Source organism: Gallus gallus, chromosome 27 (genome assembly GCF_016699485.2).
Source record: "Gallus gallus isolate bGalGal1 chromosome 27, bGalGal1.mat.broiler.GRCg7b, whole genome shotgun sequence".
In the NCBI taxonomy this organism is placed as follows: Eukaryota; Metazoa; Chordata; class Aves; order Galliformes; family Phasianidae; genus Gallus; species Gallus gallus.
This window is the reverse complement of record NC_052558.1, coordinates 970258-993050: the sequence shown is the minus strand read 5'-3', so window position 1 is coordinate 993050 and position 22793 is coordinate 970258. Positions and strand designations below refer to the sequence as shown.

At 63.6% G+C, this 22793-nt stretch overlaps 3 protein-coding genes and 1 non-coding gene across 18 annotated transcripts; 2 read left to right on the top strand and 2 right to left on the bottom strand.

The window, feature by feature from the left end:
* Positions 1-250: 250 nt before the first annotated feature.
* On the bottom strand, positions 251-12291 carry ACBD4 (acyl-CoA binding domain containing 4). 5 transcript variants are annotated; one of them, XM_040653411.2, is made up of 10 exons: positions 12208-12291; positions 12020-12140; positions 11862-11946; positions 11669-11789; positions 10364-10477; positions 9204-9310; positions 8799-8940; positions 7882-8060; positions 7598-7639; positions 6956-7309 (listed from the first exon to the last, which is right to left on the bottom strand). In XM_040653411.2, exons 1-10 carry the CDS (start codon positions 12275-12277, stop codon positions 7196-7198), a joined length of 1095 nt encoding a protein of 364 aa, XP_040509345.1. In that variant the 5' UTR covers positions 12278-12291; the 3' UTR covers positions 6956-7195. The 5 variants fall into 5 exon arrangements, with proteins under 5 accessions (XP_040509347.1, XP_040509345.1, XP_040509348.1 ...); XM_040653414.2 differs by having other exon boundaries at positions 12020-12097; XM_040653413.2 differs by lacking the exons at positions 6956-7309; positions 7598-7639; positions 7882-8060 and adding exons at positions 251-338; positions 8514-8628.
* Positions 857-4054, top strand: LOC121107700. Of its 3 annotated transcripts, none has more exons than XR_005842018.2 (3): positions 857-964; positions 2985-3121; positions 3526-4054. It is a non-coding gene; the product is annotated as a centromere protein V-like (transcript). The 3 variants fall into 3 exon arrangements; XR_005842017.2 differs by having other exon boundaries at positions 857-1068; XR_006932185.1 differs by lacking the exon at positions 857-964 and having other exon boundaries at positions 2802-3121.
* On the bottom strand, positions 4655-5856 carry HEXIM1 (hexamethylene bisacetamide inducible 1). Its single transcript, XM_003642783.5, has one exon. The coding sequence runs from the start codon at positions 5768-5770 to the stop codon at positions 4916-4918; it is 855 nt and encodes a 284-aa protein (XP_003642831.2). The 5' UTR covers positions 5771-5856; the 3' UTR covers positions 4655-4915.
* Positions 10857-22768, top strand: PLCD3 (phospholipase C delta 3). Of its 9 annotated transcripts, XR_005842010.2 has the most exons (16): positions 13148-13251; positions 15604-15762; positions 16952-17180; positions 17952-18081; positions 18466-18691; positions 19256-19538; positions 19685-19829; positions 19909-20061; positions 20129-20254; positions 20535-20694; positions 21070-21186; positions 21258-21406; positions 21550-21685; positions 22014-22163; positions 22232-22434; positions 22570-22768. XR_005842010.2 is itself a non-coding variant. In XM_040653406.2 (15 exons), the coding sequence occupies exons 1-15, from the start codon at positions 11054-11056 to the stop codon at positions 22318-22320; spliced, it is 2679 nt and encodes an 892-aa protein (XP_040509340.1). In that variant the 5' UTR covers positions 10857-11053; the 3' UTR covers positions 22321-22768. The 9 variants fall into 9 exon arrangements, 6 of the variants coding, with proteins under 6 accessions (XP_040509340.1, XP_040509339.1, XP_040509338.1 ...); XM_040653406.2 differs by lacking the exon at positions 13148-13251 and adding an exon at positions 10857-11480 and having other exon boundaries at positions 22232-22768; XM_040653405.2 differs by having other exon boundaries at positions 19337-19538; positions 22232-22768.
* Positions 22769-22793: the final 25 nt, after the last annotated feature.

The window sequence follows — 22793 nt, the reverse complement described above, 5'->3', positions numbered from 1 at the left end:
GGAATTTGGTGCTGGGAGCTGGGAAATGGGAAATGGTGAAAGGGAACTGAGAATGGGGAGCAGAGGGCTTTGAAAGAGGAGGTAGAAACGGCTGAGAAGTGTGAATTGTTAGCTAGCAAGTGCGATTTGGGAGCTGGAAACTGGAAGCTCTTAACTTGGAGTTGGAAACCGGGAACAGGGAGAGCTTGGAACTGGGAACTGACCTAAGGGCTGAGAAAGGGGAGCTGTTAGATGGGAACTGGAAAATGAGATGGGAGCTAGGAACTTAAAACTGGCAATTGGGATCTCGGAACCACAGTGGTGAGGGAAGAAGATACGGCAATGGGAACCCCACGGAGCTGTGCGGCCGCTCCAATTGCTCAGTGTGCGTTGGGAGGAGCTGCGGCCGCCATGAGGCCTTCCCTCAGCCTCCTCGGCCCAGGGCCCAACACACCGCAGGGTCTCAGTGCTCCTCACAGCAGCGCCCTCGGTCCCTTCCCCATTTTTATAACCCCATTTTGTGTGTGTGTGTGTTTCGGTACGTAGGCGGATCTGTCGGACGGAGCTGGAGATGGGCGCAGTGCGGGGCTCCCCCCGGGCGGTAGGCCCGGAGCAGGCCGCAGGCCCCACACTCGTCGCCACGGCAACGCATAGCGCGCAGGCGCAGAGTCCCACGGTGGGCCGCACAGCATCACGGGACAGCAAGTCCGCAGCGCTACAACCCCCCTCATCCCGCCCACGGAGTAGGACTACAGCTCCCATAAACCCTCTCGGCGGGAAGAGCACCCCTCCCCTTCCTCTACACCTCTCCCTCCCATTGGCTCCGCCGCCATGTCCGGCAGCAGTACGGCGGCGCCCGATTGGTTGGAAGGCGAACGGGACGAGGCGGCGGCTATGGCGGACGAGCGGGCGGTGTGAGGGCTCGGCCGCCATTTTGTGTGTGTGGGGGCTCGCGCCAGGCCTCGCTGCCGCCGCCGCGAGGCTGGTGAGCGGCCGGGGACTTCGATGAGACTCCGAGCTGAGCCGGGAGCGCGGGGGAGCGTCTCCCTCCGGTGTTGAGTCCTGAGGAGAGCGGCGGAGGCCCGCGCGGTGCGGCCTTCCCCTCAGGAGTGCGGGGCTGTGGGGCGGGGAGGGCCCCGGGAAGGCCGCAGCTCCGGGGGGGCCGTGGCTGAGGGAAACGCGGCGGAGGGGGCCGGTCCTGGGCCTCACTTGGGAAGTGGGGGGATGGGGGGGTTGCAGACATTGTGGTACGAGCTGTGAGCTGGGGCTGTGTTGGGGGAGCAGCGGTGTCTGAGTGACCCCGGTGGGCGCAGCGTGGGGGGAAACGGCGCATTTTTGTAGTGAAAGTGACGCTTTGGTTTGGAAACATGGAAAGCCACACAGTGACACAACGTGCCTTTAATGCACCGCATCTGAAAAACGACCCCCAGACGTAACCCCCTGAGAACATAACCCTCAGTATCACTCGTCTCGGGGTCACGGGTCCCTGAAGTGCTGCAGGGCCCCCCCATAGCCAACACGGATCCACACATCACCACCCAGAGCTCGATACAACAGCCCCACCCGGCCCAGGGGCAGCTCAGAGCCCCCAAGGCCCATCGTGCACCACAGAACCCCAACCTGGGGCTGCAGACATCGCTCTGTGCAGTGGAAATGAGGACTGGGGAAATAACAGCACTTGGACTTGGTTCAGGTGTAAAACAGCACAATTTGGGGGTTCTGGGTGTAGGTCCTGCTGTCAGATGTGGGACCTGCCAGTCGCAAATCGGATTGTTTTCCATTTATACGAGTGGAGGATTTGTTTTGTTATAAGAAAATGCTCTGTTGAAACAGGTTTGCTGACAAATGTCCGCGTTGCTCTATTAGCTCCTGCACTCTGGAGCTTTGCATTTCATACACTGCTGCATTTCTGGGCTGGGAGCTTTATTTCCATGTACCTCAGTGCTGTGTTCTGCTCTGGGCCCTTCGCAGGAAGGACACCGAGGTCCTGGAGTGTGTGCAGAGAAGGGCCTGGAGCTGTGAGGAGTGTGAGCACAGAGGGGAGCGGCTGAGGGAGCAGGGATGGGTCAGCGTGGAGGAGAGGAGCTCAGAGAGACCTTATTGCTCTCTACAACACTCTGAAAGGAGGCAGTGGTGAGGGGGGGGTGGGGTCGGCCTCTGCTCCAGGTAACAGCAATAGGACGAGAGGGATGGGCTTATGTTGCACCAGGGGAGGAGCAGGTTGGATATTAGGAAATATTTCTTCTCAGAATGGGTGGTGGGGCAGTGGCACAGCTGCCTGGGGGTGGTGGTGGAGTCACTGTCCGTGGGGTGCTGTGGAACCGTGGGGATGTGGCACTGTGTCAGCAGGCGGGGTGGGGGGGGGGAGGGATGGGGTTGGATTTGGGGATCTTAAGAGTCTTTTCCAACACTAAAGACTCCGTGGTGCTTTGTGTGTCTTAGAGTGCACGCCACAGCTGAACGTCTAATGATAGTCAAACCTGCGTGCCCTGCACCTATCTGGTTGTTAGAGGTGAGGTCTTTTGGTGCTTTTTTTTTTTTCCAAAAGGATGTGAGCAGGAATGGAGAGAAGCCACAGCGGGACTGATCCTGATGGTGTGATGCGCATAGAGGGGAGCTGTGCGGGGTTAGCAGTGCCAGAGATCCTCCTTTAAAAAGGAGTCCTGCTTATACTTCAGTATCGTTGGGATAGCCAGAGCAGCTGCGTGAGTGCCGTGTCTTAAAGGTAGAGAATAGATGGCATTGAAGCGAGTTAAGCCTTAGGGTTGGCACTGTACCCAGCGGGCAGCTCCCAGAGCGCAGCAACGCCAAAGCCGGGCCCTGGAGAGGAGGGCAGGGAGCGGCCCGGAGCGGGCGCGGGGCCGCCCGTAGCTGCCGGCCTGCGGGAGCTGCTCCGTGCCGTCCCCTCAGCGGCGCTGCGGGCAGGAGCGGGGTTTCGCTTTGCGTGGACGTTGGCTGTTGCAGTGTTGGCATGCTGTTACAATGGACGGCTTCCCTTTTTGCAGCAGCGTTTTCAGGGAGCCGGACTGCTGCTGCAGCGCTTCCTGCCTGAAGAGCGGCTGGAAGCGGAGTCGGGTATCGCAGTCCCCCGCTGGGGACGGGGTGCTTCGGCAGGCGCTGCAAGTCTGCGCTGCTGCTAAGTGTGAGTGCGGGAGGTGGGGTCGGACCCTGCAGGGAGACAAACCGCTCCGGAACACCTGCGGTGGGGATTAGGAGCAATTAGTGTGCGTTAAGACTCCTTCATTAGGCAGAATGTGGCATAAAGTTGGTAGAATCAAAGCAGGGTCGGGGAGCTGATGGGTATGGAGGGAGCGGTGGTGCTCTGAGCGGGGGGAGAGGCTGCTGTGTCTGTAAGTGCCATTGTTGAAGTGTTTGCAGGTAACTCTGAACAAAGGGCTGTTCCTATGAATTCAATGTAACCAGTTTGGGGTCAGTGGGTGCAGGACGGCCTCGGTGAGCACTGGACTGGTCACGGACATCCCTTAGTAACACCCGGGCTGCTACATTTCTCTGACAATTTCCTTGTGTGGGTTTCTCCCCCTCCAGGTGCCGAGGGCTGCGTGCTGCCCGGCTCACCGCGCTGCCCCGGGGTCACTGCTGCCGGAGTGGGACACGCAGCTGTCCGGGAGGAGCCGAGTCCGCCCCGTGCAGCGCTGCGGGGCTCCAGGTGGAGCAGGAGGCCTCAGCGGGCTGCTGCTTCTCTCCCCGAGCAATGACTTCTAACGAGTGAGATCCCAATTAACTCAGCCCGCTCCTAACGAGTGAGATCCCAATTAACTCAGCCCGCTCCAACACAAGGAGCAGCAGCAGAGCCCCCGCAGCCACCCCAGCGCTGCCGCTGCCCGATGGTGTCATGGCAGAGGGAAGGGAAAAGGAGACTGCGAGGCTCCTGGGCAGCACCCCTGCGGTACTCTCCTGTCCTTCCCACAGCTGGTGGCAGTGTTTGCCCCGAGCGGATTTTTTGGCCAAGCCTATGCTAAAACCTGCCTGGAGCCCCACAGCAGCCCCACGCCATCTTCCCCTTCCCCGGAGCTGACGTTTGTTATGAAATAAACCTGCCCCCGTAGGTACCGAGCAGGCTGCCTCCTCTGCGAGATGTGTTCCATAGCGCCCATCCTGCCCTCGGTTACACAACAGCGGCTCAGCCCCAGCACTGCTTCACCCTTCGCCGTCCCCATCCCCCCCAACTCCCCGTCCTTCCCCCCCCCCCATCCCCCAGGTACAGCATTGGGACCGCCCCCCTCAGCCCCCCCTCCCCTCGGTTGTTGACCAGCACTGCTGACACAACTTCTCTCTTCTCTGCTGGAAGAGAACTTTTTAAGCCCCGCTTATGGCACTGAGAGCATTTCTGGGGAGCTCTGCTGCGACCTCACCCCCAGGAGGAGGAGACAGGAAAATGAACCGAGCCTTTAGGTGAGCAAATAGCTTCAGCTTATAACGCGTTAGAAAGGTGTAAGCAGTGTCTGTCGTACACACTGAGAGCACAGCACGGCGTCCCCCTCTGTCGCCCAGCAGCCACAGAGCCTCAGTGCGTGCGGAGCAGTGCTGAGCTCCATAGGAGCCCCATTTCTCCGCACCCCGCGGTGGAGCGGCCGAAACGCACCGAAAACGATCGGAACTGCATTCTCTCGTGGGAGAACGCTTCCAACGCTCCCCAGAAACCACACCGAAGCTGTTACAGTTACAAGTAATTAAATTTATTAGACCTCTATATTTTTTTTTTATAGTCAGTTTTGGCCAATTTACACTTTTTTCTTTTTTTTTTCTTTTTTTTTTTCCTTTTTGGTTTGAACACACACACACACGAGGAGGAGGAGGAGGGGAAAAAAAAAAAAAAAGCATCATCATGAGTTCACTTTGACAGCGACCCCTCCCCACCCGCCTCCAAAGGGGGAGGGCTGAGCGCCGCGTCCCGCAGCTCCGCTCCGAGGGTCGCTCACTCCGGCGCCGCCTCCGCCGCTCGCACGTCCCTCTCCCGCAGCAGCTGCAGGTTCTCCGCCCGCAGTCGGTCCACCTCTATCTCCAGCAGCCGCGCCGCCTCCGCCGCCTCGCCGTGCTTCTTGCTCTCCATCCTCAGGCGGTTGTTCTCGTCCTCCATGCGGGAGAGGCACTTCTCCAGCTCCAGGTACTCCTTCACCAGCTCCTGCTTGCTCATGTTCTGCAGGCTCTCCACGTGGTACCGCTCGTACGTCTCCGAGAAGTCCCTCTGCAGGAACTCGCTGCCGTCCCCCCCCATCCCATCGCTGCCGCCGTCCTCCTCGGCCGCCTCCTCCAGGAAGTCCTCCTCGCTCGTATCGTCCGATTTGGCGGCGGAGCGCCGCGGGTACAGCCCGGTTTTCAGGTCGGGCTCCTCCTGGTCGTGGTCCTCCATCAGGAACTGCGTGGTGTTGTAGGGGGCCACGGGCTGCCCCTTGGCGAACATCTCCGCGCGGAGCCGCGAGGCGCGCAGACTCTGCCGCTCGTCGAACTGCTGCTTCTCCTCCCAGCTGAGCTTCGAGTAGGGCTTCCAGCGCCGTTTGTTCTTCGACGGCCGACGGCGGTGCTTCTTCTTCGCGGGCCACTCCTGGGCGCGCCCCACGGCCGCGCGGTACCGCGGCCTCAGCCCGGGCTGCGCCGCGCCGCCCTCCGACGGCCGCGCCTCGTGGTCCCCCGCGCCCTCCGCCGCCGTCGCCGCCTCCGCCGCCTCCTCGGGGGGCGGCAGCCGCCCGCTCTCCCCGTCCGTCTGCGCTTCGCCCCGCTCGGGCTCGGGGTCCGCGGGCGCCGCCTCCGGGGCGCGCTCGGCGTCGGCCATGGCTGCGCGCTCCGCTCCCGCGCGGACGGACGCTACATCGGTCCCGTCCCCCCGGGCCGCGGGGTCACGGCCGCACAGGGGTTAACGCCGCCGGGCCCGCCCCCCCGCGCGCATGGCACGCGCCGCCGCCTCCTTCTCCTCCTCCCTCCGCGCCGCACCCGCCCCGCCCCCCCCGCGCCGCCGCCACCACCACCCGCCGCCGCCGCCTCCCGACTGCCGCTCCCCACCCGCTCCGCCGCCTTATATAGCTGCGCGCGTCCCGCGCAGGCGCGCTGCGTGCCCCGCCCCACAGCCAATCAGCGCGCGCGAGGGGTGGGGCGTATCGCTTAGACACGCCCCCTCGCCGTTCGGCCGGCCGAGCGCCGATTGGCGAGGCGGGACGTCGCTCGAGCATTTCAGCCAATAGCAGAGCGGGGGCGGGTCAGGGCCGTACCACGCGCGGAGGGGGGAGCTCCGGGCGCGCGGCTCCGCGACCTTCAGCGCCGCAATGAGGGCAGCGCTCCGCCCCCCCCCCGCCCGGCTCTGGTACGGCCCGAAAGAGTCCGCGCCGCGCGGACGCGCACCGAGCGGTGCTGCGGCTTCGCCGGCCCGGGACCGTTCCACGGAGTCCACACCAGGAGCGGGAGGGGGTGGGGGGGCAGAGCCGGGGGGCAAAGGGAGAAAGAAGTGGGGGGGGTCGGGCGGAGGAATCACGGAACCGCCGCTGTGTGATGCGGCCGAGGCCGCGCGGAGGGAGATGTAAACAAACCCGAGCGGAGCGAGTCCCACCTTAAAGGCGCCGCGTCCCTTTTTTCGTGGGTAGTTGGGGGGGGGCGGGAGTGGGAGCTCCAGGAGTGCGAGCAGCGGGGATTGGGGGCCCCGGGAGCGGAGAGCCGCCGGGGGTGCGGGGGCCACTGCCCCCCAGCTCTCAAGAGGTGGCGGCGGTGCGGGGGGATCCCGCTGCAGCCGATGGCATCGCGCTACGACGGCGTCACGTGCGGGGGAACCGAACCGAACCGACCCGACCCGACCCGGGGGGCGGGCTGGCACCGGGCCCGGCCCCGTACGGGTGGTGCGGCCCGCAGCGCTCCGGCCTCGTTCGGCGCCCGCAGGGACCGCACCGCGGGGTGACAAAGGGACGGCGCGCGGCGGGGTATCCCCACGGGGTGCCCCCCCACCCCCCAGGGCAGCACACACAGCCACAACCGCGCTAAAAAGGCAACTTTAATCCGGGGAGGGGGGCCGGGCTGAGCCCCCGCCTGGCAGCGCCCCGACCCCGCTGCCGTCTGTGCCCCCGCGGGTCTCCCGACGGCACCGAGCGGTCCCCGGGACCCCGCGGCTGCGCCGCCCGGAGCTGACGGCGGTTCGGCCTTCGCGGTGCGGGAGAAGCAGAACCGGGAACGGCGGCGGCTGCGCGGGGCGCGGGGAGGCCGCGATGGGGACGCGTCACCTCTTCCTGCCCCGCCAGCGCCGCAGCAGCCACTGGGTGACGAAGGGCCACGCCACGAGGAACAGCAGCAGCGGGTGCGGGGACGCGGGCAGCGGCCACGGAGACTCCGCCTGGAGAGGGGACAGAGAGGTGTGGGGAGAGCGGGGCGGCACCCAACGCCCCGAGCGCCGCTGCCCCTTTTGCGGCCGTCGTCCCGCTGGGGTCGCGCGGGGCAGAACTGCGGGGACGCGTTCCTCACACCTGTCCCTGTGCCTGCCCAGAGCCGCCTCCTGCTGAAGGACCCCTCCCCAGCCCGCTCACCGCCCCCAGCAGCACAGCCGGGGTCGCAGAGCCGCAGGGACGGGACGGTGAGCGCGGGTCGGCAGGGACTGCGCGGCGCTGCCTCCCGACGCACTCACCTGCGCAGCGAGCGGCTCTCCGGGATCGGCCCCGGATGTGTCCTGCAAGACAAGGGGGGCGTTGGGGCACAGCCAGGCACCCCGTCCAGCCACCGCGTCCCCGTCCTGCGACGCGATCGGGACCCGAGGCGATGGGAATCCCGGGGGCAGCGCTCCCCGCTCGGCCCTGGGGCGGCTTCGAGGGCGGCCTCCGCCCTGCCGGTACGCGGCACAACCCGCGGTCTGCCCCCACTCCGCCCCCGGCCCACCCCGAGCTGCCCACCCGTGGGAGCGGTGCCACGTACCTGCCTGGAGGTGAGCAGCTCCAGCTCGCTCAGCCGCTCCAGCACGCGCTGCATGTCGTCCTGCAGGGCCCGCACGGTGCCGGCCACGTGGGCGTCCAGCTCCGGCGGCAGCTGCTGCTCCACGGCGGTGGGCTCAGCCGGGCTCCCCGCATCCTCCTCTGCCCCGGCGAGCTGCGGATCTGTGGGAGCAAAGGGAGGCGACGCTCAGACGCGAGGCGGGGAGGGCGCGTGGCACAGGGACGGCGCTCCGCCGGGAGCAGCGGGGCTCTCTGTCCCAGCACTGCTGGATGGAGGATTTCCACTTCTCGGCCCCAAACCGGCCCCGCTGCCTCCCGACGAGCCCGGTTGCCGGCAGACCGGCAGGTGCCGGCGAGAGCACGGCCGCTCCTCGGCCCCCCGCGCCCGCTTTTATCGGCCTCGTTACAAGTTAACTCCCAAGGTCAAGCAGCCCCGGAGGTTTGCAGAAACATCGGTGGGGAGCTGAGTGTGCTGCGGGCTGCGGAGGGTGGCAGAGCCCCAATGTCTGGCAGGACGGGGACGGCCACCGGGGCTGTTCCTCACTGCGTCCCTGCTGGGGACTGCCGGGATGGCTGCGGCAGCTCCATCCCCTGTGCCAGCACCTCCAGGGACACCGCGGCCGGCCCCACCCGGCACAGCCGTATCCAAGAGCACCGAGCAGACGTTGCTGGCGGGGCTGCACGGTGCTGGAGCTGAAGGACGTACGGCATTCAGCACAGCCCTGACACACTGTGGGACGATAAAGGGATCTGTCCTGGAGGGGAAGCACTGAGCTGCGTGGGAACCAAGGGACGAAGAGGGCGGATGCGGGGATTCGTGGCTACCGACCGTGGGTGCTCACAGCCTCACCCCACACATCCCAGGCAGGCAGGGAGCAGCGGGAGCCGAGCTGCACCCACCTCCGTCAGAGCCCCGGGCTGCGAGGTCGGCACCGCCGCTCCCCTCCCATCTTCTGCCTTCACCCCGCTCTGCCCGCCCAGCCACGCGCCCGGCCGGGGCGCTCTTTGGGAACAGCCCCCGCTCAGCCAGCAGCTGCCCAGCCTGCGCGAGGGTAGAGAAGAACGACCCTGAGACCCCCGGGCCCCACTGCCACCCTGCGAGGCAGGGCTGAGCTGCAGGGGCTCCTCCTGCCGCGAGCCCTCCCACCCGCCCTGCTGCGGCCCCGCAGGGTGGGAGCTCAGGGGGTCTCACAGCGCTCCCAGGAAAGCGGTGAGGCGCCGACGGCAGCGCAGCGGTGTCTGTATGCAGTGCGGCTGCCGGGACCCCAGCACACCTGCAGGCTGTCGTGCCCCGGGGGACGTTACCTGCTCAGGCTCCATCTGCTCCATGGTATCGCAGAACACCTCCCCCTCGGAGTCGCTGGTGCCCTGGCTGCCCTGGCGCGTGTCGGCAGCAGAAGCCAGCCCTGCTCCTGCAAGGAAGCACAGGCAGCGCCGGCGTGACGGGAGGCGGCTGCGGAGCCGCGGTGCGCGTGGGGCGAAAGCTCAGCACGGCCAGCGGGTCTGCGGGCAGCAGAAAGCAGAGGTGTGCACAAAGCAAGGCCTGAATCCCTCAGCAGGAGGCTCAGAGGAAGGAGAAGCGCTCATTCCCGCTGCTCAGGGCCACAAAGCGTCGCTCACACCAAGGAAGGACACTGAGGCACGGGGGGCAAAGGGACGGATTCATCGTGGCTGGGCATGCAGGGACTGCACTCTGCTGCCTGCTGCACTGCAGGGCCTGGCTCACAAGCTGGCACCTGCACAGAGCTCTGTAGGAACTGGGCTGCATCCCGCAGGGACCCACAGCGCAGCCCCTGGGGAGCTGCAGCCCTCAGGGAACGGCACCTCACACCCCACGCGTCCCACTGGATGGAGCCCTCACTGCACACCCCACTCAGCTCCCTCGGGCACAGGCCGGGCGCAGACGCAGCGCTGCTCTGTGACCACACGCGCTGCTGGTGGGAGGGCTGCTGCCAGGTTTGCTCCCCAACAGCACACAGCCAACACCAGGGGCTGCTCCACGCTGGCTGAGCCGTGCGTGCGGCCGGGGGGGCACTGAGACCGCTCCCCCAGCACTGAATGTGTGCCAGGGGCTGCACAGGAAACCCAGGGCCGGGGCTCGGCACAGCAGCTCCGGGGCTGCACAAACCCAGCCGGAGCCGAGGGGTCCTTCCCCCTGTGCAGCACACACCTCCAGGGCGCTATGCCCATCCATGCCTTGCTCTATCCCTCAGCTGCAGTTCAGCAGAATTAGGCCTCTGCACGCAGCCACGAGCAGCACAGTCACCCAACACGCTCAGGGTTACGCTGGGGGTCAGCAGCTGCCCCACAAGAAGCCCCGGCCCTGCATGACACGCAGGCGGGGTTGGACCAGACGTGCCTGAAGCCAACAGCTCTGCGTTGGGACGGAGGCCCGGCCCAGCCCCGTCGCCACTGCCTCCTCCGTGGGGTCTCTGCCGGATGTTGGCCACACCGGGGAGACCAACCTGGCGCCTGCTGCCCGTCCTGCTGCTCCCCGGGCAGCGCGTCCTCCGGGCACTCCAGGGCCGGGCCGCTCGCTCGCTCCTCCTGGCCGCGCTCGGCCGGCTGCTCCTGCTCATCTGCAGGGAGAGAAGGGGAGCAGAGTTAAAGGGCTGCGGATCTCTTTGCGGTGCTGCCCACCCTCTGTGTGGATGGGGGGATGATCCCCTGCACCCCACGCCCCCCCTGGGGTGTTGGAGCCCATGGGGTTAAGTGCAGCCATGCAGCATTTCCAGCAGCCAGGACTTTGCTCCCCGTTCCTGGCCAGGCAGCTATGTGGCAACGCTGCCCTGCACCTCGTCGGGGCTGCCCGGGCACCACCAGCACCCACCCAGCCAGCACAGCCTCCAAAATCACCTCTCTCACCTGGATTATCATTAACAAAAGCTGCAATGACAAAAAGAAAAAAAAAAAAAAAGGCTCACGGGGATCCTAAGAACCTTTAGCACAAATAACTCCGCAGCTTAAGAAGTTTGTTGTTTTAAACCACGTTTCAGGCACCTGGTGTTCATCTGCCTCGCAAGCAGCACTGAGGTTTGGATTGCAATGAGACTGCCCTTTGTAAGTGACAGCGGTGCAGGAGGACACCCACAAGTGGGTAAGGACAGGGAGCTCGGACCCAGCTTCCATGTCACAGAGAAAAACTGAGTCTATTTATGTGTTATTCAGTAAGAAGAACAAAAGCACCCAGGAAGAGGCAGCTGTCGTTGAGGCCGAGCCATGCAGTAACACACCCTACCAATGGGTTTTGGGCGTCTGTGGATGCAGGGGGGGGCAGAGGGGGCAGCGAGTCTGTTTGTCTGACATTAGCATGGCACTGCCAGTTTATACCTGCTGCCAACACAGCCCAAAGCTCACCTGCTGCAGACCTGATGGAGGCGGCGCCCAGCAGCCACACTGAAAGGTTTTTTTTTCCACCGCAAGGCCACCCCAACACCTCCCTACCCCCACAGCCCCCCCCCAGCCCCGTCTCTCCGCACACAGCCGCGTGTTTACATTACGGGATCCGGACGGCGTGCAGCCGCCCCGCCTGGCGCTGTGCCCGCGCCGTGCCGAGCAGGAGGAGCACAGCCCCGCTGCCATGTAGGGCTGCGTGTGGGGCTCCGGGAAGCCAAAGCTCCGCTTTTCTCCTCCGAGTTCGGGGGAGGGAAAGCTCGGGCCGAAGAGCCGCCCGTGTGCCCGCAGCGCCGGCCTGGCGGAACGGGGCGGGACGGCGCCGGGAGCGGCGGCAGCGGGGCGAGGGCTGCGGGCAGGCGCGCGGCACCACTCACCCCCCGCCCGTCGGAAGAAAGCGTCCGGGGGCCGCGGCATGTCGCGGATCACCTCGTAGAGCGGCTCGAAGTAGCGGAACATCTCCTGCGTCGTCTCGTCCGGCCGCACCGTGTCGATGATCTGCGGGCGGCGGGCAGAGCCGTGCAACGGCCCGGAGGGCGGCGCCGCCCGGAGCCCCGCAGCCGCCGTTACCTTCTGGGCCACCTTCTTCATCTCGGCCACGTACGCGGCCATGGCCTCCTCCTTGCTCATCCTGCCCAGGCTGTGCCACGCGTCCCTGCGGGGCGGACGGCGCTGAGCCGGGGCCGACCGACCCCGCGGCGCCCGACCCGGGGCCGGGGGCTCCGTACCACTTATAGCGGCCGATGGGGTCCCAGAAGCCGGGCCGGGGCTCCTGGCAGCGGCCCGCCGTCGCCTGCTTGTAGTAGCTGTAGAAGCGCAGCATCTCCTCGTAGGAAGGCCGGTACGAACCTGGCGCACCGCAACGCCGTCAGCGCGGCTTGGGGCGGCCCCGGCCCCGCTCCCGGCCCGCACTTACCGCTCCGGGGCAGCCCCTGGATGACGCGCACGGCCGCCTGGAACTGCGCCCCGCAGCCCGGCTCCGCCATGGCCCCGCTCCGCCGGCCCCGCCGCCCGGCTCTCCGTGAGGGGACGTCGCGCGGCCAATCACAGCGAGGCTTCCATCGGCGCCGCCGTGCCGCGCCCAATCGGCGCGCCGCTTGCGAAACGGGCCGCGCTGTCCCGCCTCCTCCGAGCCAATAGCGGCGTAGCGCGGGAGCCCCCTGCCGGAGGCGGGGCGCGCTGCAGCCAATGGGAGAGCGGGGAGCGCGCCCTGTGGCGCCCCCTGCCGGCTGCGGGGAGGAACGGCGCGGGGCGGGAGGGGGCGCTGCGGGGACGGCGCGGGGGGACGGAGTGCGGGGACGGGGAGTGGGGGCAGAGAACGGGGACGGGGAGTGGGGACAGCGTGATGGGGCCGGACGTGGGGACAGAGTATGGGACGGGGTATGGGAACGGGGTACGGGGACAGAGTACGGGGACGGGGAGTGGGGACGGGTGATGGGACGGGGCCGAATGAAGGACGGGGCGCGGTGTGGGCTCAGCGCAGACACGGGGCGCTGTAGCAGCGCTGCACCCCCGCATTCCCCCCCGCCCCGCCCCGCATTCCTTCCCTGCGCGTCACCCGCGGAGAATAACGGGGGGGGGTTGGGGGGGGGGCGGTCACACAGCGCTGTTTGTTCACCCCGAGACGGTGCGGGATGGGGGGGGGGGGGGGCGGCTGCACGGGCACGCAATGCATGCATACACACGTACACACATGTATGTGCACGCGCACACGTGCATACGGCTCCACACACACACACACACACACACACACACACATACATGTATGTACACGCAACGCCCCCCCGCTCCAAAATCCCCGCTGCAAACCCAACCCCGGGGCTCCGCACCGCCTCCTCCCCGTACCGCCCCGCTCCGCCCCCGCGCGGCCCCGCACAGCCCCGGCAGCGCCGTACGATGATCTGCGGGCGGAGGGCGCGGCACCGCCCCGAGCGGAGCGGGGGGGTCTTGAAGAAGTTGGGTGAGTGCCGGGGGGTCCCAAAGGGTGGGGGAGTCCCCGTGGTTGGGGGTCTCCGTGGTCAGCGGTGCCCCCCATGGTCGGCATCCCCGTGGTTGGGGGTCCGTGTGGTCGGGGGGCTCCCCGTGGTCAGAGGTCCCCGTGGTCAGAGGTCTCCTTGGTTGGGGGTCGTCGTGGTTGGGGGTCGTCGTGGTCGGGGGAGTCCCCGTGGTTGGGCATCCATTGGTCGGAGGTCTCCATTCATGGAGTTCCCCATAGTTGGGGGTCCCCACGGGCAGGAGTGTACCCCGTGGTCGGGGTCCCCATAGCTGGGAGTCCATGTGGTTGGGAGGTCCAACGGTTGGAGGGGTTCCCCATGGTCAGACACCCCCATGGATGGGGGTCGTCGTGGTCAGGGGAGTCGCTATGGTTTGGAGTCCAATGATTAATGGTCTCTGTGGTTGGAGTCTCCTGTGGTTTGGGGGTCTCCATGGTCAGGGGGGTCGCCCACTGTCGGGGTCCCCATAGTTGGGAGTCCGCCTGGTTGGGGGAATTCCCCATGGTCAGGGGTGTCCATGGTTGGGACCCAGTGGTTGGAGGTCATCATGGTAAGGGTCCTCATGGTTGGGAGTTCCCATAGTCAGAGATCCTCATGGTAATGGGGGTACCCATGGTCAGGGGTCTCCACAGTCATGGGTTCCCATAGTTGGGGGTCTCTGTGGTCAGGGATCCCCATGGTTGGAGTTCCCATGATTGAGGGTCCCCATGGTCAGGGGTGTCCCTATGGCCAGGGGTCGGGGGCCCAGAGTTTGGGAGTTCCCCACAGTTGGGGGTCCGTGCGGTCAGCGGTCCCCATGGTCGGGAACAGCCATTTCCCACCCCAGGAGCGGTGCACGGCCCTGGGGCTGTTGTCAAGGAGTGGTTCCAAAAAATAAATAAAAAGGAGGAAATAATTTCATGGAGAATGGACGGAAATGTCCCGTCAGACCGGGCGTGCGGTCACCGCCAGCCTGGGGACAGGGTTGGGGTGGGGAGGGCGGGTGGCAGCCCCGCTCCTGGTGCTCCCACACTGGATTGCAGCAGCTTTGCTGGCGTTGCACAGCCCTGGCCAAGAGCTCAGCAATGTGAGCACAGCTCTGTGTCCGCTGCTTGGCAGTGTCCCATCCCTCCCAGCCGCACAGTGCGAGAGGAGCTGATGGCAGTGGCTTGTCCCATCCCATCCCATCCCATCCCATCCCGTCCCATCCCATCCCATCTCATCCCGTCCCGTCTCATCCCATATGTCTTGCCCTATCCCACGCCATCCCATCCTGGCGTGTTCGTCTCATCTCGTCTGTCCCTTCTGCCCCTCCTATCTCATCTTACCTGGACTTGTCCCGTCATGTTCTACCTGTGCTGTCATCCATCTCATTTCAAACCATTGTCCTATCCTGTCCATGCTGTTCCGTCCCATCCCATGTTGTCCTGTTCACTCCTGTCTTGTCCCACCAGTCCATCCCATCCCATCGCATCCCATCCCATCGCGTCCCATCCCATCCCATCCCATCCCATCCCATCCCATCCCATCCCATCCCATCCCATCCCATCCCATGATGTCTGTCCTGTCCCATGTCATTTGTCCTGTATGTGCCACCTCATCGTGTCTATCCCACCCCCCTCCACCCCACCCCATCCCATCCCTTCTGTTCCATCCTATTCTGTCTGTCCCATCCCATGTCACCCTGTCCTATTTGTCCTATCCCATCGTATCTCTCCCATCCCATTAGACCCATCCTGTCATGTCTGTCCTGTCCCATCCCATTACATCTTGTGTGTTCCATCCTATCCCATCATGTCTCTCTCATCCCATCCCCACCCCAATCCTCACCCCACCCCACCTCACCCCACCCAACCCCATCCCATCCCCATCCCACTCCATCCTGTCTGTCCCATCCCCATGCCATCCCCATGCCATCCCATCCCCATGCCATGCCATGCCATGCCATGCCATGCCATGCCATGCCATGCCATCCCATCCCATCCCATCCCCATCCCATCCCCATGCCATGCCATGCCATGCCATGCCATGCCATCCCATCCCATCCCATCCCATCCCATCCCATCCCATCCCATCCCATCCCATCCCCATCCCATCCCCATGCCATGCCATGCCATCCCATCCCATCCCATCCCATCCCATCCCATCCCATCCCATCCCATCCCATCCCATCCCATCCCATCGCATCCCCATTCTATCTCATCCCCATTCCATCCCCATCTTACCCCATCCCCATCCCCATGCCATCCCCATCCCCACCCCACTCAATTCCACCCCACCCCACCCCACCCCATCCCATTCCCTCCCACCTCACCCTGTCCCGTCCCGTCCCCCCGCAGGGCTGTCGGAGGATGAGGACCTCCAGCTGATGCTGCAGGGCTCCCTGCTGCGCAAGGTGACGTCGCGGCGGGCGAAGGAGCGGCGGTTCCGCCTGCAGGAGGATGGGGTCACCGTGGTGTCTGAGCGGCGCTTCGGGCGCGCGCCCTCCAAACAGAGCTGTGAGTGCAGGTGTTGGGCCCCCCGGGGCTGGGGGCACTGGTGTGGGCCCCCAGTATGGCCAGTTGGACTAATCCTAACCTTAGCCATAACCGTAACCCTAACCGTAACCGTAACCCTAACCCTAACCCTAACCCTAACCCTAACCCTAACCCAGACCCCTTATGGTACCCAGACTCCAACCCAGGACCCCACTTGGTGATGCCCCGTGGTCCCCATCTGAAAACATGCTTTGCCCCCCAGCCGTGGACCGGTGCCTCCCAGTGCATCCCGTTGCATTCTATTTTATTCCATTGCCTTCCTGCACCCTGTGTATCCTATTGACTCACAGTGCATCCCAGTGTACCCCATTGCATCCTGGTATATCTCAGTGCCTTCCACTGCATCCAGTGTATTCCATCACCTCTCCATCCATCCACTGCCTCCCATTGCATCCCATTGCCTCCCACTGCCTCTCATTGCATCCCATTGCACCCCAGTGCCTCCCAGTGCCTCCCAGTTTATCCCATTGCATCCCAGAGTAACCCATTCCATCCCAGAGCCTCCCAGCATATCCCATTGCATCCCACTGCATCCCATTCTATTTCATTGCATCCCTTTGCATCCCAATGCCTCCCAGTGTATCCCATTGCATCCCAGTACCTTCAGTGCATCCCACTGCATCCCACTGGGTCCTGTTGCTGCCCAATGCATCCCATTGCATTCCAGTGCCTCCCAGTGTATCCCAATGCCTCCCATTGGATCCCATTGGATCCCATTGCCTCCCAGGCTATCCCTTTGCATCCCTGTGTATCCCAGTGCCTCCCAGTGTATCCCATTGCAAGACAGAGCCTCCCATTGCATCCCATAACATCCCATTGTATCCCACAGTATCCCAGTGTCTCCCAGCGTACCCCATTGCATCTCACTACATCCCAGTGAATCCCATTGCATCCCATTTCCTCCCATTGCCTGCCAGGGTATCCCATTGCATTGCAATGCCCCCCTGTATATCTCATTGCATCCCAGTTCCTGCCATTGCATCCCAGTACTTTCCAGTGTCTTCCAGTGCCTCCCAGGGTATCCCATTGCCTCCCGTTTCCTCTCTGTCTTGCCTGGGATTCGTGTCTTTGGCACAGCCCATGGGGACGTTTCTTGGCTCTGGTGTCCCCATGAGGTGCTCACTGGAACCATCCCTTTGTGTCCCCGCAGTCTCCGTTGCGCACATCACAGCAGTGCACCGGGGGCACCATTCGGAGGGGCTGCGCCGGTACGGCCGTGCCATCCCCGAGCAGCACTGCTTCACCATCGCCTTCGAGGGCGGGCGCAGGAACCTGGACCTGGGGGCACGGGATGAGGACGTGGCACTGAGCTGGGTGCGGGGGCTCCGCACGCTGCGGGGGCGGCTGCGGGGCATGAGCCAGCAGGAGAGGCTCGAGCAGTATCCTATGGGGTCAGTGGGGTCCTGGGAACAGCCCGGGGACATCTTGGGGACATCCAGGGACATCTCATGGACAGCCTGGGGACATTGTGGGGACGTGTTGGGGACAGCCTGAGGACAGCTTGGGGACATCTCATGGGGATGTGTTGGGGCAGCCTGGGGACGCTTTAGAGACCGTGGGGGTAGTTTGGAGACAGCGTGAGGACATCTTGGAGACATCCAGGGACATCTCATGGACAGCCTGGGGACATCGTGGGGACGTGTTGGGGACAGCTTGGGGACAGTTTGGGACACTGTGGGGATAGGTTGGAAACAGCCTGAGGATATCTTGGTGACATCTCATGGACAGCCTGGAGGCATCGTGGGGACATCTCGGGGACATGTTGGGGACAGCCTGAGGGCAGCTTGGGGACATCCTCAGGACATCTTGGGGACATGTTAGGGACAGCCTGGGGACAGTCTGGGGACATGCTAGGAACATTTGTGGACATCTTGGGGACAGCCTGGGTATATCCTGGGGAACCCCTGAGGACAGCTTGGGACACCTTGGAGACACTTTGGGGACATCTTGGGGACATCTTGGGGACAGACTGGGGATATCTTGGGAACATGTTGGGGGACACCTTGGGGACAGGTTAAGGACATCTTGGGGTTACCTTGGGGGCAGTTTGGAGACATACTGGGGAAAGCTGGGGGCAGCCTTGGGAAATCTTAGGGATGTGCTGGGGACAACTTGGGGACAGATTGGGCACTTTCCTTAACGCAGCACAGCTGGATCCATGGCATGCTGCAGCGCGCCGATAGGGACAAGGACAACAGGATGTGCTTCCAGGAGGTGCAGATCATGCTGCGCATGGCCAACATCCACATGGACAACGCCTACACCCACCAGCTCTTCGAGGTACCCTCTGCCATCTGATGTCCCTGTCTGTCACCAACTGGCCTAATCCAGAGGATAGAGGGCTGGGGATGATGGCAGAGGGGACACGGCCCACACAGCTCCATAACCCAGGGGACGGGGGGCTGGGGACAATGACAGAAGGATATGGCCCACACAGCCCCAAGGTGACCCGTGAGGCCCCAAGATGGGGGACATTGGGGTGGGGACAAAGAGTCATTGGGTGTCACCATGCCACATCCATGGTGCTCAAGGCAGCGAAGAGATGGAAGACCCCCACTGGGATTTGCACATTCCCTGGGTGCCCCTGGGTGTCTGAGACTCCCAAACACATCCCAGCCCAGGTGGGTCCTTTGGGGTGAGGGTCAATGGCTGCGGTCCCAGTAGGAATGTGACCACTCCGGTGATGGGCGGTTGGAGGACCGGGAGTTGGAGGACTTCTGCCGGCGGCTGCTGCGGCGCCCGGAGCTGGAAGAGCTCTTTGGGCGCTATTCGGGTGAGGACTGCGTGTTGTCGGCCGAGGAGCTGCGGGATTTCCTGCAGGACCAGGGCGAGGAGGGCACCCTGCAGCAGGCCTGCGCCATCATCTGTGCCCACGAGCTCAACGAGAAGGGTAGGGATGGGGATGTCCCCACTGGAGGGTGGGTGGCCGAAGGGCAGAATGGGTACCGTGGGGATGTGGTGGTGGCCACGAGGTGGGCTTGAGGTTCCCCAGGGCTGGAAAAAGTGTCCCTTTGTCCCCCTCACCCTTCCATGGAGGTGGCCTTGTCCCATCTTAGTCGTGGACGTGAAGGTTGGGATGGACACCAAGGGACCTCCGTGTGCCCTAGTGCCATTGCAAGGGTGGATGTGGCACTGCCATGGGGTGGCAGGTTGGGAGCAGTCACCCCATGTCCCTGTAACCAGCAGGATGTGGGAAATGCACCAAGGGATTTCCATGTGCCTTGTGTGCCTTAGTACCAACCCAAGGGTGAATATGCCAGGGGACAGCAGGGGGAGATGGGACACCAAGCGGACATTTGTGCCTTGGTGCCCTGTCAAGTGGGAGGACATTGGGTGGGGACAGAGGATCTCTACATCTTGTGGGTGCCACCATACCACGTCCGTGGTGGTCAAGGCAGTGAAGGGATGGAAGACACCCAATGAATGGGACTTGTGTGTCTTCTGGGTGCCACAGTGCCAGGGTTCAGCACTGCACTGCCTGGGGACATCCATATGGGGACAACCCACGAGGTGCCACCTTTGCCACATCCCCCAGCCCGGCAGCAGGACCTGATGACACTGGATGGCTTCACGATGTACCTCCTGTCACCTGCTGGTGACATCCTCAACCAGGAGCATACCCAGGTACACCAGGACATGAGCCAGCCCCTGTGCCACTACTTCATCTCCTCGTCCCATAACACCTACCTGACCCGCAACCAGATTGGTGGCACCAGCAGCACCGAAGCCTATGTCAGGTGGGTGCCATGAGGTGGCTGTGGTCATGGCGGGGTGGCCCAGGTGATACAAGTACTGATCCAGTGGTGGTGGACTGGGTGACATGGGGACTTACTGGATGATGTGAGTGACACGGTGCGACATGGGGACTCATCCCGCGGTGTAGGGCACTGATGATGGGATGCCGTTGCGTGGAGCTGGACTGCTGGGAGGGTCCCGATGGGGAACCGATCATCAGCCATGGCCATACATTCACCTCCAAAATCCTCTTCCGTGATGTCATTGAGGCCATCCGTGATTATGCCTTCAAGGTAAGGCTGGTGCCATCAGCCCTGGGTGGGCATTGGGTGCTGGTGCTCAGTGCTGCCCACCCCCATCCCCGTCTCTCAGAGATCACCATACCCCGTCATCCTCTCGCTGGAGAACCACTGTGGGGTGAAGCAGCAGGCCACCATGGCGCAGCACATGAAGGCCATCCTTGGGGACATGCTGCTGACACAGCCCCTGGAAGGACAGGACCCCAGCGTCCTCCCATCCCCAGAGGTAAGGCCATCTGTTGTGGTGTCCCCATGTCACCAAGCAGCCCTCAGCTCAGCCCTTCGTCCTGCAGCAGCTGAAGGGGAAGGTCCTGGTGAAGGGCAAGAAGCTGCCGGAGCTGCAGCCTGAGCCCTGCGGTGTCACCTCCATCCTGGATGAAGAGGAGGAAGAGGAGACAGAGGAAGAGGACAGGCTGCAGGTTGTCAATTTTTTGGCGTCTCCATCACCTCAGGGTCACTAGCATTTTAGATTGTCCATTGCTTTGGGGTCTCCATCACCTTGGGATCTCTATCATCTTAGGCTGTCCATTGCTTTGGACTAACATCTTGGGATGTCCGTTGCTTTGGGTTGTCTGTTGCTTTGGGTTGTCCATTGTTTTGAGTTGTCCATTGCTTTGGGGTCTCTAACATCTTGGGTTGTCCATTGCTTTGGGGTCTCCATCACTTTGGGTTCTCCATCACTTTGGGGTGGCTCCGCAGGCCAAAGATGCATCGCATGTGGCCCCAGAGCTGTCAGCCATGGTGGTGTACTGCCAGGCCACCCCCTTCCCCGGCCTGGCCCAGGCCCTACAGCACCCCCGGCCCTATGAGATGTCCTCCTTCAGCGAGAGGAAGGCCCGGAAACTCATCAAGGAGGCAGGTAAGGGCGGAGGGAAGGGGATGGGGTTGGGGACAGAGATGAGGACAGAGCTGCTCTGGCCTCTCCAGGACACAGGTTGTGGTTCTGGGTTGCTGAGGTGGCCCATGGGTTGGGTTGGGGCATCGGCACAGGATGCTCAGGACTGGTGGGAATGGGGGCTCTGGTGAAAAGGTCACCATTTGGGATCTGCCGTTTGGGTGCAGCGTGTGCGTTTGGGATCAGGTCTGGGGTTGGGATTACGTTCAAGTTTTGTGGTCCCTTGGGATCCAGACTCAAGCTTGGGGTCTGAAGTTTGGGGACAGGTTTTGGGTCAGGTTTTGAGGTCCAGGGCACCCATGTGGCCCCCACCCCACTCCACCCAACTGTCCCACTCAGGCCCCGCGTTCATGCGCTACACCTCCCGGCAGCTGAGCCGTGTCTACCCTTTGGGATTGAAGATGACCTCCTCCAACTACAACCCCCAGGAGATGTGGAACGCCGGCTGCCAGCTGGGTGAGCCCCCAGCCCCATATGTCCCCTGAGACCCAACATCCACCCCAATGGCCCCATCTCTGTCCCTACAGTGGCCCTCAACTTCCAGACTCCAGGCTACGAGATGGACCTGAACACCGGGCGCTTCCTGGGCAATGGGGGCTGTGGTTACGTGCTGAAACCCCAATTCCTGCGCAGCCCCCACAGTGGCAGCCCCCGCCCCCTCGTGTTGCGCATCAGGGTGAGAATCCCCTACTGCTGCCACCTGCATCCCATATGGGTGACACCAACCCCATACCCAGCTACGTACCACCTGCCACCCCTTCCCAATGTCCCTTCCCACGGGGACCACGCGGTGCCACCCTGTCCCCCTGCTGTCCCCAGGTCATCACGGCACAGCAGCTGCCAAAGCTGAACCGGGAGAAGCTCAGCTCCATCGTGGACCCCTTTGTTAGGGTGGAGATCTATGGGGTGACGGCGGACTGCAGCAAGCAGCAAACTGCCTACAGGAGCAACAACGGTGATCCCATTATGGTCCCCATTCCTCCCAGTGCATCTCAGCCCCAACCCTTTATGGTCCACATCCCACCCAGCACACCTCAGCCTGGTCCCACTATGGTCCCCATTTCTTTTAATATACCCCGGCCTGGTCCCACCTTTTCCTCCAGTACATCCCAGTGCCGTCCCATTCCACCTGGTACATCTCAACTGGTCCCATTATGATCCCCATTCCTCCCAGTACTTCTCAACCTGGCCCCAGTATGGTCCCCATTCCTCCCCATACATCCCAGCCTGCTCCCACTATACCCCATTCCCTGGGCAGTGACCACCCTGATGCAATCCCGTAGGCTTCAACCCGCGCTGGGAGGAGACGCTCACCTTCCAGCTGCAGGTCCCTGAGCTGGCGTTGGTGCGCTTTGTGGTGGAGGACCACGACAGCACCTCCTGCAATGACTTCGTGGGGCAGTTCACGCTGCCGCTGGGCAGCATGCGGGAAGGTGGGTGCCCCCCTACTGGGGGAGGGCACAACCCTGTGTCTCCTACTCAGTGTCTGCTCTGTCCCCAGGGTACCGCCACATCCACCTGCTCTCCAAGGACGGCGCATCCCTGTCCCCTGCCACGCTCTTTGTGCACGTCACATGCAGATGCCCATGAGGTCCCCGTGGCCAACGCGCTCCTCCATGGTGTTCAGGATGTCCTGCAGGGACAGGATGGGGACACTGCTCTCCAGCCAGGGTGACAGCAGGGCTGCCTGGGGTCCCCAGTGGGGTAGGGGACCCTGTCTGTGTCCCATTTGCTGGCGCTCACACCCCACTTTTCCCCTCTGGCTGAGACCAGGAGATGGGGACATGGTGACAAGCAGGACAGGGTGGTCCAGCCACCACATTCCCATTGCATCTGCAGGAACATGATGGTGACAGCAACTTCACCAGCTCCATCCTGACTCCTTTGGGCTGCAGGGATGGTGCCTGCCACAATGTCCCCAAGGGGACTCTGCCACCACAGCCATGGCGCTGACCTTCTGTATGGTTTGGTGCCCAAGAACCATTGACAGATTTGTACCCAGTGCCCAGTGGGTCGAATAAAGGTTTATTGAACAGCCTGCCCCGCGTCCCCATCACTTGCTG

What these genes read in the sequence shown, in the direction of transcription:
- HEXIM1 (XM_003642783.5), bottom strand. Translation starts at nt 5,770, where the DNA reads ATGGCCGACGCCGAGCGCGCCCCGGAGGCGGCGCCCGCGGACCCCGAG.
- PLCD3 (XM_040653406.2), top strand. Translation starts at nt 11,054, where the DNA reads ATGTGTTATTCAGTAAGAAGAACAAAAGCACCCAGGAAGAGGCAGCTG. An exon ending in CGCGCCCTCCAAACAGAGCT is followed by an intron (nt 15,763 to 16,951) that starts GTGAGTGCAGGT and finishes GTGTCCCCGCAG; the next exon opens with TCTCCGTTGCGCACATCACA. An exon ending in GAACGCCGGCTGCCAGCTGG is followed by an intron (nt 21,187 to 21,257) that starts GTGAGCCCCCAG and finishes CTGTCCCTACAG; the next exon opens with TGGCCCTCAACTTCCAGACT.
- ACBD4 (XM_040653411.2), bottom strand. Translation starts at nt 12,277, where the DNA reads ATGGCGGAGCCGGGCTGCGGGGCGCAGTTCCAGGCGGCCGTGCGCGTC. An exon ending in AGCAGATGGAGCCTGAGCAG is followed by an intron (nt 8,941 to 9,203) that starts GTAACGTCCCCC and finishes ACCCTCGCGCAG; the next exon opens with GCTGGGCAGCTGCTGGCTGA. An exon ending in AGCTGCTCACCTCCAGGCAG is followed by an intron (nt 7,640 to 7,881) that starts GTACGTGGCACC and finishes CTTGTCTTGCAG; the next exon opens with GACACATCCGGGGCCGATCC.